General features: G+C 39.5%; 1 protein-coding gene across 3 annotated transcripts in view; it reads right to left on the bottom strand.

The window, feature by feature from the left end:
- Positions 1–5,918: 5,918 nt before the first annotated feature.
- Positions 5,919–14,085, bottom strand: part of LOC121387672 — a 54,989-nt gene continuing 46,822 nt past the window's right edge. For 2 of the 3 annotated variants that reach the window (XM_041518861.1, XM_041518860.1), the window contains exon 9: positions 7,210–7,834. In XM_041518861.1, coding sequence (XP_041374795.1) covers positions 7,753–7,834 — 82 coding nt within the window. In that variant the 3' untranslated portion in view covers positions 7,210–7,752. Of the gene's footprint in view, positions 5,957–7,209; positions 7,835–14,085 lie in introns of those variants that run through there. The other variant, XR_005959846.1, reaches the window with a different exon arrangement.

Consider the following 14,085-nt stretch of genomic DNA (forward strand, 5'->3'; position numbering starts at 1 on the left):
TATATATATATATATATATACTCTTCAAAAAAAGAAACGCAAAAGGGTACAAATGGGTTATAACTCTATATATATACTCTTCAAAAAAAGAAACGCAAAAGGGTACAAATGGGTTATAACTCCGATTTTATGTTTCCTACCGGTTCATGCTTTGTGAATATAAGGTCATTGCATGTCCCAAACACATTCCCACGGTTACATTCGATAAAACGCAGCTACTGTACAATAAAGTTCCAAAATGTGAATATTCGCAAAAACGCAGCCACGTGCAAACCATGTCACCACTGCACGTGCGTTGTCTGCACGTGCAACATGAACACCGACAGTATAAAAGTGCAGGGTGTTCGCTTGCCTGGCCTCTGTATCTGGCCGACAGTTGACAATCCAGGACATGCCACGTCTCAGTGAACCGCAGAGAAACAATGCCATCGGCCGACTAGACGCAGGCGAATCCAGAACGGCCGTTGCCAGGGCATTCCATGTGTCCCCAAGCACCATCTCCAGACTGTGGGACCGTTACCAGCAACATGGATCAACACGTCACCTCCCTAGATCCGGTCGACCACGGGTCACTACCCCCGGGCAGGACCGCTACATCCGGGTACGCCACCTTCGGGAACGATTGACTACTGCCACCTCCACAGCCGCAGCAATACCAGGTTTGCGCAGGATATCCGACCAGACCGTACGGAACCGCCTACGTGAGGTAGGAATTCGTGCCAGACGTCCAGTTCGAGGTGTCATCTTAACACCACAACACCGTCGACTCCGACTGCAGTGGTGCCAGATTCATCGACAATGGCCTCAACTGCGATGGAGACCGGTGTGGTTCAGTGACGAGTCCCGATTTCTGCTCCGACGTCATGATGGAAGATGTCGCGTGTATAGGCGTCGTGGTGAACGTTATGCGGCAAACTGCGTGCAGGAAGTGGACAGATTCGGCGGGGGTAGTGTCATGGTGTGGGCAGCCATCTCACACACTGGCAGAACTGACCTGGTCCACGTGCAGGGCAACCTGAATGCACAGGGCTACATTGACCAGATCCTCCGGCCACACATCGTTCCAGTTATGGCCAACGCCAACGCAGTGTTCCAACATGACAACGCCAGGCCTCACACAGCACGTCTCACAACGGCTTTCCTACAGAACAACAACATTAATGTCCTTCCTTGGCCATCGATATCACCGGATTTGAACCCAATTGAGCATCTATGGGACGAGTTGGACCGACGCCTCCGACAGCGACAACCACAGCCCCAGACCCTGCCCGAGCTGGCAGCAGCCTTGCAGGCCGAGTGGGCCACCATCCCCCGGGACGTCATCCGTACTCTGGTTGCTTCAATGGGCAGGCGGTGCCAGGCAGTTGTCAACACACGCGGAGGCCACACCCGGTATTGACTCCAGATGACCTTGACCTTGGTGGTGTGTCCTATCACTTACTCACAATGGACTAGAGTGAATTGTGAACAATCCTGCAACATTTGGTAATTATCGGACTCACCATTCAATAATTAAATCAATTCTCCAAATGTTACGACAATGTGGTTTTGCGTTTCTTCTTTTGAAGAGTATATATATATATATATATATATATATATATATATATAGGGTTCGACGTTAAGTTTATTTATTACTAGACCAGTTGACTAGTATGTCTTAAAATTTACTAGACCTGACCTAATGTCAACTAGACCAAACTGCTGAATGACAAAATAAACCTAAGCAGGGCTAATTCGTTTTCATATTGTTCTTTAGATTCTGCCTTACTCTTTCTTTTCTTGGACAAGTCGGTTTCAGACGGGTCTTTGTCAGATGAAAACCCGTATTTAAACAGGTCCATTTTTTGTCTGCTCGAATACAACCGTAACAACATGTAAATAATTCGAAAATGAAATCAATTGTCGTATATTTGAAAAACCCGAAAAATGTATATTCAAAGAACGTACACTTGTGGATGTTTTGCATTTTTATTACCTTATTCGATTTATTGGGGGGGGGGGGGGGGGGGGGGGGGGGGGGGGGGGGGGGGGGGGGGGGGGGGGGGGGGGGGGGGAGAGGGGATGTACCAAAGTATCAAGCAGAAACAATAATACTGTTTTCGCTGATAGTATTTACAACATAGATCTATGCGCACTAAATGTCATGTCATGTCATAGGGTTTAACGTGCACATTCAGAGCAAGCTGTTGTAGCGCACGCGCACTAAATGTAGCAAACGCACTCTCTTTATTCGACAAACCTCGGTCGATTCTGTTGATACCGTTGTGACGAATGTCACCCTCTACAAACATTTCCATATCGGATCCGTCAGCGGTTAGCACCAGTCGGGATTGTTCAGTTATTCACTGCCCACTGCATCACGTCTAATTAGAATACCTGGTATTTCCGTGTCGATATTTTAATGGAAAATATTAATGTTTGTAGGATCACTGGATGGCAAATTAATGTAATATTTGTAAGACATGTGAATGCTTATCGACATTTTAATATACTTTTACATACCTAAACAATTTAACATGTATGCTTAATGACATAGATGTGCAAAGTCGGAGTTATAACCCATTTGTACCCTTTTGCGTTTCTTTTTTTGAAGAGTATATAACTAGTATCTTGAAACCAGTGGGTTATTTAAATACTAAAGAGGTCAACCAAAGTGTAATCATAAAAAAAAAAAGCCTATAAAAATTTTGTATATACATCATGGGTGGGGAAAAATTAAATTGTCAATCGGTCCCGCTTGATGTCATCATTAACGGGGGGGTGTATGTGTGTGTGTGTGTGTGTGAAAGGTGGAAAAAGAAAGGAATAAAAAAAATCTTCTTTTTTTTATCACATGACAAATCAGTGAAAAAAAGCCACCCCACAAATTGTATGTATTTTTTAATGAAATATTTCCAAAACCGGACTATATTAAAGGCATATTGTCACAGACCACCGACCTATTTAATGGTCTAACAAAGTATTACCTGAACAAAAATAATTTGATTTGTCCCTAAATGTACTTTATTCAACCATCTTCATAACCACCATACTCCATTTATTAATGACATTTTGTAAAAATAATTGAATTATGGCAATGGTCCATAATTCAAAAACTAAAATTGCCGAGGGGGATGACATGGATTTCACTCCATCATGGTTCAGTTAAGGTAATGCGATAGCTAGATTTGTTTCCAACAATTAATGTAATTTTGATTTATTATCAATTTTTTAGAGAAATAAGGTCCTTAAATCCGTGACAGTATGCCTTTAAGCTGCAACAAGTAACGACACGCCAAACGGTGGGGCGTCGAAGATGTAAACTTAACATGTTTTATGAAATGGGCACCTGTATCTTCAAATAGACATATCAGACCACATGTATATCGGTACAACATATGAGGTAAACTATTTTGGTTTTATCTAACGTACATATACATCACATATATCATGTGCCAAACAATAAATATAAAAAAAACACAAAAACAAACCCAAAAACCATAACAATATTATTACTGAAATGTATTCCGCATCTAATGATTAACTGGACATTTGGTCAATAGAGAGAAGAGAAAATACTGGGTTTTCTGTCATACATGTCTACAGGCTGGTAGGTACTGGGTTCGGATCCCAGTCGAGGCATGGGATTTTTAATCCAGATACCGACTCCAAACCCCGAGTGAGTGCTCCGCAAGGCTCAACGAGTAGGTGTAAACCACTTGCACCGACCAGTGATCCATAACTGGTTAAACAAAGGCCATGGTTTGTGCTATTCTGCCTGTGGGAAGCGCAAATAAAAGATCCCTTGCTACCTGTCGTAAAAGAGTAGCCTATGTGCCGACAGCGGGTTTCCTCTAAAAAAATCTGTGGTCCTTAACCATATAACCGTAAATAAAATGTGTTGAGTGTGTCGTTAAATAAAACTTCTTTCTTTCTTTATCTAGTGCCTCGTGTATAGTTAGGCAGTCACTCACCGAGAAAATCCTTTACATCATTTTCGATTCCTACTCGAGACCGCGCAGAATGCGGTTGTGTTTAGCAAACGTCGAGGTTTCTCTCCCCCCCACCCTTGGGGCTGTGCTGCACGAGCTTGGCCGCTTAGCCAAGTATCGTGTTGAACACAATGGGAGCACGGCTATTGTCACCTTGTATTATGGTGACAATAAACAGAAGAGATCGGGAAGTAGGAGGAGACGTCGTCCCACGGCAGCTCAGCGGGGACCAAACCGGGCGGCTCAACCGCCAGGGGCGGTCCCTCCTGCTTCACAGAAGAAGACGAGACCGGCAGGGGCGGTTCAGGGGGAGCCAAAACCGGCAGCTCAACTGCCGGCGGCGGCCCCTTCTGCGTCGCCGTCCCCCACTACTCGGAAGCAGCAGACGCCAGGAGCGGCAAAGGGGGAGCCAAAGCTGTCGGCTAAACCGGCAATGGCGGCTCCTCCCCCTGCAGCACCAACGCCGATTGAAAACAGGAAAAGTGTCGTCCGCACCAACCAATCCACCGGCGTCTCCACGAGTTGTTGCGACAGCGGTTGCAGAGCGTGAAGCCAAGAAGAGGAAGGTGTCGGTCCAGGACTTGTCCGACACACAGCCCACGACTTGGCAGATCGCACGCAACAAGCTTCCTGGACGGTACCGCAACTGGGTCACTGCGACCTCTCAGCTGCCAGGCCCCTTCGTCACCAAGAGCTGGAGACCAACACCAACTGGTCAAGGGCGGTACCAGTTCCAGTACGTCGAGGGAAGTCGTACCTACTACCTGACGTCGGAGCGGAACGGGATGTACCGGCAAGGCTTACTGAAATCAGACATGGATAATCCAATCCAATCGTCCATCGGATTATCAAGCTGATACTTCCGGAAGACTACTCAGCAATACTTCGGGGAGAGTGCTACATCGACCTGCCTCACTTCTTCCCGAAGTTCCGAGCCGATCATCCCATCAACTCGCCATGAGTTCCGCTGCGTACCCTCTCCTAGGACATGTACTTCCTTTTTTAGGGCTCAGTTGGACTTTAAAAACATTTTTGGCCGCAGTTCAAAATTTTATGGGTTTTTTTTTTTTTTTTTGTAAACAGTCCGACGCAGTTTATTTTGGTAGCCCGTCTAAATTGCTCAAATCACCTTAAAACCTTTTCGGTCGAGCACTCTAATTTTATTGTTTGGACTTAAATTTTGGTAGCACATTTTGGTCTTCGTTCTTTGACCCAACTACTAAATTCGTATTCCAAATGCCGCCCACCTCAAAATTACCCCTCCCCCACTGGCCCGGACCATATAGATCGGACTTTAAACTTTTAGACCTTCGTTCAAAATGTTGTCAAAAATATTATTAAATAGTCCGATCCTCTCTTCTTTCTCTTATTTATTTTTGGACTGTCCTTCTAAAATGCTCCAAATTATATAAATATTCGGCCGAGCAGTCAATTCCCACTATTTAATTTTTAGATGTAAATTTCAAAATTATCCCCTTAATTTTGTTCTGTCCCGGAGCAAGTCACTGGCTATCCAGAGACAGGCCCCGGGACGGACATGCTCGAAACTCTAGTGGTATGTGAGCATGTTAAAATTATTCGCACTCGCACATCATTTTCAAATCCGAATCGTTACGCACTCAACCAGTTCGAACACGTTATATGCATCGAGGTTTTTTTTGGTAGGGGTGTAGTTGTGTTTTTACACACTGCGGTCTAGTGGCGAAACGACCTGTTACTCATTCCAATCCGGGTCGTTTTGACCTGAAACCATTTCGAACCCTTTATGTGTGTTTGCTTATCTCTTTGGCAATCCAGCGGTTTACCTTCCTTCACCTGGAACTGGGCGAAATCAGACTAGGCCTACCCGCCATTTAAACTAACCTGTTTATGTTTTCACCTATTTTATGTGTACGTTGTGAGAGCAGTGTAATATATTTATTTAAAAAGATGGAACAAATAAAAACAAAGAAAGGAAATCTTTTATTTTGAGCGGATGTTTCAACCTGAAAAGAAAAGAAAAGAAAAATTAATTAAATCTTCTCGAATTTTAGTATAAACCATCCGCGTATTAGACCAAACGCTGTGGTTATTGACTGCAGTGTGTAAACCCCCCCCCCCCGCCAAAAAAACAACAAAACAAACCCAACAACACCCCGATGCATATATAATAAAGCAATGAATAAATGTATTTATTAACAACAAAAAAAGAAAAAAGGGCGAATGGACCCAGGTCGAAACGACGCGCGCGATCGAGTAACAGGGGCGAAACGACCAGTTACCATCCATCTTCAATCGTCACGAAGAGGACTGCCACTTCCAAACTAGTTTACTAAAACGCGCAGTTCTACCGAGACAATGCAAGTGAAGCTGCATACCTCGTCTGTTCTAGCATTTTTATTTACACCTGTATTAAAAATGAGATTTAATCTTTACAATTGTTTTTTAAAATGCTATTTCAGTTTGTATGGGTTTAAAAGTATATTTTTTTTATTTATGAATTGTATTTTTTATTCATTATGAAGTTAGGCCTACACGCCAATTCATCGGTTTTCTTTTGACTCAGTAGGACTGTATATGGTGAGCACATGGTTATTATTCAACACTGAACATTCTAGTTTTGATTTTGGCTGTGCAGTTAAACTGGAGAGCTAGTTGAAATTGAAGGAAATGTTTTATTTAATGATGCACTCAACACATTTTATTTACGGTTATATGACGTCGGACATATGGTTAAGGACCACACAGATATTGAGGGAGGAAACTCGCTGTCGCCACTTCATGGGGTACTCTTTTCGATTAGCAGCAAGGATCTTTTATATGCACCATCCCATAGACAGGATAGCACATACCACGGCCTTTGATGTACCAGTCGTGGTGTACTTGCTGGAGCGAGAAATAGCCCAATGGGCCCACAGACAGGGATCGATCCCAAACCGACCATGCATCGAGCGAGCGCTTTACCACTGGACTACGTCTCACCCTTAGTTGAAATTGAGAAAGGCCAGTAAGATTTCTTGTTCAACTGGCCTTGGTTTTCATGTTAATTTTCAACCGTGGTATATCGGACTTGTTTCGATATGGAAATTGGAGATATGTAAGACAGGCTTTTTAAATCCTTATTTATATAGAGTAGGCCTCGGTGGCATCGTGATTAAGCAATCGGACATAAGGCTGGTAGGTACAGGGTTCGCAGCCCGGTACCAGCTCCCACCCAGAGTGTGTTTCACTCAATGGGTAGGTGTAATACCACTATACCCTCTTCTTTCTCACAAACCACTAACAACTAACCCTCTGTCCTGGTTAGACAGCCCAGATAGCTGAGGTGTGTGCCCAGGACAGCGTGTTTGAACCTTAACTGGATATAAGCAAGAAAATTAATTCAAATTAATGAATATAAGAGTAGGACAAAAGCAATCATACATTTTTGTCCTGAAATAGCTCCTCCCAACACCAGCTGGTTCTTATGGGCATTTTAAAGAAGTTTCTTCTTATTAATCTCCACCTAATTGACTATGGTCCGTCCCATCCTTCCATAAAAAATGTTTGTTTTGTAAATGATTTCTGTTTGGTTTAAAGTAAGAAGAAAAGTGAAATTGTTTTGGAAATGACAAAAAAATACTATTCTTGTGTGAAATTTACAAATCAATCGGCTCAGAAATAAATAACTTATAGTATATTCCATATTTTCGAAAAAGGCGTTCCCCGTGAGACGAACTATAATATTCCTGTTCATTAACAAAGTTCAGGGCTTAGTCTGTGTGTAGATTGTCGGGTGGAGTGTTTCCAGGTGCAACGTTCGTCATGGATACAGACTTCGAAGTCTTGTTACTTGAAAGGTTAAGCAAAACCTGTGCAATTTCCTGCATGCCTTCAGAGTATTGCTGTAAAAGTAAAAAGATGACAATATGAACACACACTGATTGAATTAAGATAAAAGGATTACACAAAATACTAAATACTGTCGGACACACGACTCTTTTGCAGAAGCGGGTGCTCGAGTGCTTAAAAATGCTCCTGAAAAGCACACAACAGAATGAAAGAATGAATGTTTAACGACACCCCAGCACGAAAAATATATCGGCTATTGGGTGTCAAACTATGGTAATGCAAATAAATAAAATGATGATCAACATCAATATAAAAATTCAAGACTTAAACAAAAACAGTGTAAAGAACTGTGCAAAAACACAAATATCACAGAATTTTACGGATACTGAATCTTACTCAGAACTTCAATTTTGTGCTGTATTGGCCGTTCTCAAAGAGAATGTTACACCCCTGCACAACGGTGAGGTTACAGCACGCGCAGGGGAGCACACAACAGTGTCCAAAACAGCTTAGAACACACTAGTGTCGCAGGCACGGCTGAGCAGTTGGGACTCTAGCGCCTCTTCCTTCCATCTCCAATAATTCTAAATCAAAAATATTATTGGTAGTAAATGTTAAGGCAGGGATGAATTTTACTTATAGAATGCAGGGAATTGTATATCAGGACATTATTTTTTTGACGCCCTCCAGTGTGTACTTGCTTCCGACGTGCCTATATCGGGCGATATACTATGCTTCTGATTACGGAAGGAAGATCAGAATTTGTTAGTCTTAAGTATTACTCCAATTGTTTTGTTAGCGTTTGCCATTTTTGAAGGTCAGATCAGGTCATGGGGTTTTACATGCACAATAAGAACAGCTTTTGTAGCACACGCCTGTCATGGGTGCAAGTGCTAGCCTCGGCCGGCTCCTCCATCCAGGACAGGAAAAGGGTATGGGTGGGTGGGAGCAAGTGATAGCCTTGACCGGCTCCTCCATCCAAGACAGGAAAAGGGTATGGGTGGGTGGGTGCAAGTGATAGCCTTGACCGGCTCCTCCATCCAAGACAGGAAAAGGGTATGGGTGGGTGGGAGCAAGTGATAGAAATAAGTAAAAAAATTCACTAGTCCACCAGACAAGTATATTTAGAAATAGAATTATCTGCCAAAATTTACACTTGTCCAAATAAATGGGTTTGTTTCATTCGAGTACAAGAACAATGTTTATGATTGCTCAAAATAAAACTGCATTGGACATTCTGACTTGTGCACTGGACAACCAGTGTGGTATATTTTGCTTGTCCAAACAGATTTTCACTAAGTCTTGTCAGCACAAGTGGACAAGTGCTTATTTCGGTAACGGGCGGGGGCAATTTTGGTGCTATTGAATTTTGAATATCCTGTAGGATTAAGTCAAAAGAGAAAATATTGCACAATTTCTTGAAGGAATTTTTGAGTATTTTTGAAAGGTTCACTGAAAGGTAAAAAGGGTATTGTACACAAATGTGAACTTTGTAAACAAGTTTATTTTAATATTACATTTGAATTTGTAAATAAGTTTATTTTAATATTACATTTGAATCAATGATGGATGATAATTTTTAGTTTTATCTTTTTAAAATTAAATAATTCCTCTACATACGCATGCATATGCCCAAACCGGAATAGGAAAATTTTGTTTGTTTAAAGTTTGTTTTGTTTAAAGACACCACTAGAACACATTGATTTATTAATCATCGGTTATTGGATGTCAAACATTTGTTAATTTTGAATATAGTCTTAGAGAGGAAAGAAAGAAAGAAATGTTTTATTTAACGACGCACTCAACACCTTTTAATTACGGTTATATGACGTCAGACATATGGTCAAGAAGCACACAGATATAGAGAGGAAACCTGCTGTCTCCACTTTGGGCTACTTTTTTCGATTAGCAGCAAGGGATCTTTTATATGCACCATCCCAGACAGGATAACGCATACCACGGCCTTTGATATACCAGTCGTGGTTCGAGAAATAGCCCAATGGGCCCACTGACGGGGATCGATCCCACACCGACCGCGCATCAGGCGAGCACTTTACCACTGGGCTACGTCCCGCTCCTGTCGTGTTATGATGTTGCTTCCTAAAATTACGTCATCACACTTGTTATTACACTGTGCTTCGTATGATTATTATTAACCCGGTTATGTTGAACCATGTGGGTAATATGAGGAGGAAGTCAAGGACTCTCGCAGTGTCAAGTGTACCTGCTGCTCAATTGTTCCATGGCCACCTTCTTCATGGATGGCACACCATGAGAGTGCAAGGACAACAAAGCCTACGGCTCTTCAGACATTAAAGGGACATTGCCGAGGTTGCTGCAATTTTTATCGACTAATTTACAGAGACTTTTTAACGATTGTAATTACATATCAACTATATTTTTCTGCATAAAATATTAGTGGCTGTATATTAAATGTGTTTCTGGTCATTCTAATATTTGTACTAGGTTAAATTTCATTTTATTTCCTCTTTTTTCCCCCCGTACATACAAAAATATTTAAGATGAAATCCTGTTTGAGCTTCTAACAAATATTAAGATGACCAGAAATACATACAAACACTGACATTCTAAACAAGAAAATATATTTAATATGTAAGTTTAATCGTAAAAATATTTTATTATAGTCAGAAACATCTTACAATGCAGAAAACTCAGGAATGTCCCTTCAAGTAGTCTCATATTAAAACAACTGATTTGGAGCTTGAGGAGAACATAGCATCCTGGATCGATCCCAGACCGACATGTTAAAATCGGTGCCAAATTCATTTTACCGTATGAGTTGCATTATCTGCTTCTTGAAAAATACTGTATGCAGTAAACAATAAAAAAAAAGAAATTATTATGGAGTCTCATATTAAAACAACTGATTTGGAGCTTGAGGAGAACATAGCATCCTGGATCGATCCCAGACCGACATGTTAAAATCGGTGCCAAATTCATTTTACCGTATGAGTTGCATTATCTGCTTCTTGAAAAATACTGTATGCAGTAAACAATAAAAAAAAAGAAATTATTATGGAGTCTCATTAAAACAACTGATTTGGAGCTTGAGGAGAACATAGCATCCTGGATCGATCCCAGACCGACATGTTAAAATCGGTGCCAAATTCATTTTACCGTATGAGTTGCATTATCTGCTTCTTGAAAAATACTGTATGCAGTAAACAATAAAAAAAAAGAAATTATTATGGAGTCTCATATTAAAACAACTGATTTGGAGCTTGAGGAGAACATAGCATCCTGGATCGATCCCAGACCGACATGTTAAAATTGGTGCCAAATTCATTTTACCGTATGAGTTGCATTATCTGCTTCTTGAAAAATACTGTATGCAGTAAACAATAAAAAAAAAAAAATTATTATGGAGTCTCATATTAAAACAACTGATTTGGAGCTTGAGGAGAACATAGCATCCTGGATCGATCCCAGACCGACATGTTAAAATCGGTGCCAAATTCATTTTACCGTATGAGTTGCATTATCTGCTTCTTGAAAAATACTGTATGCAATAAACAATAAAAAAAATTTTTTATTATAGATCTAAGTCTGATAAAGTACATGTATTTATTATTGTGTATAATAATATGACTATAGTTTACATTTTACTGCATTTTTACAAAGCAATTAAATTAGAGATTTAAAAAATTTCCTAGCCAATCAAAAAATATTTCAGGTCTTTTTTCCACATTTACAAATGTGCGTTCAGTGTGGTGGAAATGCCAATGTCACCGACGTCAGCAAAACACTTGTGAAAATATAGGCCGTCTTGGTGGCTGCGAAGCAAATATTCAGAAATAAAACATGCCTTTTACTTATTGTAAATATTCATCACAATTTACATCCATTTTCATTGATGATATAATAATGTGATATGTGAATGATTGATTGCTATACCAAAGAGGCTGAGCGGAATACAACACACCCCTGATTTCTGAAACATTTGGTAATTTTGACATATAGTCTAAGAGGGGAAACCCGCTACATTTTTTGCCATTAGTAGCAAGGGATATTTTATATGTACCATTCCACAGACAGGATAGCACATACCACCAGACCTGTCAACCTTTAGTCAAGAGAAAGCAGGAGGTGTGTGTTGAAAAAGCAGGAGGTGTGTGTTGAAAAAGCAGGAGGTGTGTGTTGAAAAAGCAGGAGATTTTGTCAAAAAAAGCAGGAGATTTTTTAAATTCACACAATTTAACCCAAAAACGCAAGATTTAAAAAAAACATTATTACAATAAGTTTTATGAATACTTTATAATGTCAAATATACTTCTTAACCTTAGATCTTGGCATTAAAAAACAACAACAATTATTAGAATTTTTTTTTTTTTTTTTTTTTTTTTTTAAGTTTAAATATTATGCTTTTATACATATTTAAAAAAAATAAAAAAATATTTTATCCAAAAATGTTAAGAACATGAACAAGAAATAAATGTTTTAATTAGTACATTTACGGTATTACACTTACAGCCTTACAGGTTGCGTTACATTATCATTTGTGGTTAGTGTACCTAAGTACCAAAGACAAATTTATATAAATCTTATAAATTAATATTCAGTTTTTACTATGAGGAACGGTGGCGTGGTACTTATTTAAAATCATTATAATGATGCAATAAACATTGTATTTTCATTAATCATAAGTAAAACCTCATTACGGACATCGTGTGAAATATACCGGAATTATACCCATTTCCGTGAGTAACTTTATGTCAAAGTCAAACACAACATTTTTTAATTGTACAAAAATTATTTTTTGAAGTGTACCCTTATAACCAACATTTTACCGCACAAACATACAAAATTAACTGACACAAGTTTGTTTATACAGCTAATTGGTCTTTTCGTTGTCTTGCTGTGACATGTAATTTTAACATCCATGTGTATCGCTGTCAACCCGGGAGTCTGGCAGTTCAGATTCGTCATAGTTGCATTATCATTATGTAATCCAGTGGGAAGACATTTTACAATTCAGAGGTGTTATTAGAACTAAATTGGATACCGTATATCTTCGCCTGTAAGTCGATCTCGGCTATAAGTCGAGTCCCTAATTTCAAGCCCTGAAAACGTATTTTTTTATTGACCCGTTTATAAGTCGACCCATGAAAAACTACTTATAAATATTGAAATATTTCTTATTTTCAGCACATGAGAACAATAATATTTGAACAAAAGAAAATTATTTTACAAACTTCGGTTTTCACGTTTTGTACATCGCAATATAATCAGACTATTCCAATCAAACTATCATTATTACATAGCATCAAAACGAAATATTCCCTTAGTAGAGAGTGAAAGCTGTTTGACTGTTACTGTATAGTACTGTACAGATGGTTTTGTGCACAGACAACGACTTTATTTATAAACACTGACAACAGATCACTACGATAAAACTGAAAGTATCACGTTTTGCCGCCATATTAATACATGTAAGGAGGATAACTCTGGAAAGTACACTGGTTTTTGTACCAAATGATGTGTGTCCCTATTGCTCTAGATGGTGAACTGCAGAGATCAGTCTATTTTAAGGGAAAGCTCAGTAATATTCATGAAGTTAATCACCGCCAAAACATTTTGAACAACCATTAATGCCAGTGACCAGATTTCAAAATAAACTCAGGCAACAGGTAGTTAGTATTGTTTACATTTTTACTATTAGTGATGGCTGTTAATTTAACTAAGTGGACTGTTGTCTTGGCATGTGAGTGAGATCGTACGCCTTTTCGCATAACCAAAACCGTTCTAATGCCAAAAAAAATAGGTTATAAAAAATAAATGTGTCAAATTAACATATTTGAGTATAAATACATGGCATACTTCAACAATAAAACTTGTAAAATAATCCCCAAAACAGTAATATTTTTTTTTGAAATTTTTTTACCCTCTTATAAGTCGACCCCCCAAGTTGTAAAATAATTTTTGGGTGAAAAAAATTCGACTTATAGGCGAAGATATACGGTAGTTTAGTTTTTTTATATGGCAACACTGAATGTCAATACACAGCCTGTTGAATTAGCGACACACGCTTCGTAGCCATTACGATGACAACAAACATTATAATAAAACGTCATTTTATAAACTCCATGTGCTTTTTTAACAATATAAATAGGCTATCCCACAATTCTCACTTCGGCAAAGGTTAAACAGTCGGGACAATTCGGCCTGTTACATTCTCGGAAACCGAAAGTAGTCAACATTTTCCGAATGAGAAAAAAAAGGCAGAGTTACTTCCCTTCTGTTATTTTGACAAAAGAGGATCGATTTTTTATGCTTACAAAAATGT

The sequence above is a fragment of the Gigantopelta aegis genome, chromosome 13 (assembly GCF_016097555.1).
Source record: "Gigantopelta aegis isolate Gae_Host chromosome 13, Gae_host_genome, whole genome shotgun sequence".
Taxonomy (NCBI): Eukaryota; Metazoa; Mollusca; class Gastropoda; order Neomphalida; family Peltospiridae; genus Gigantopelta; species Gigantopelta aegis.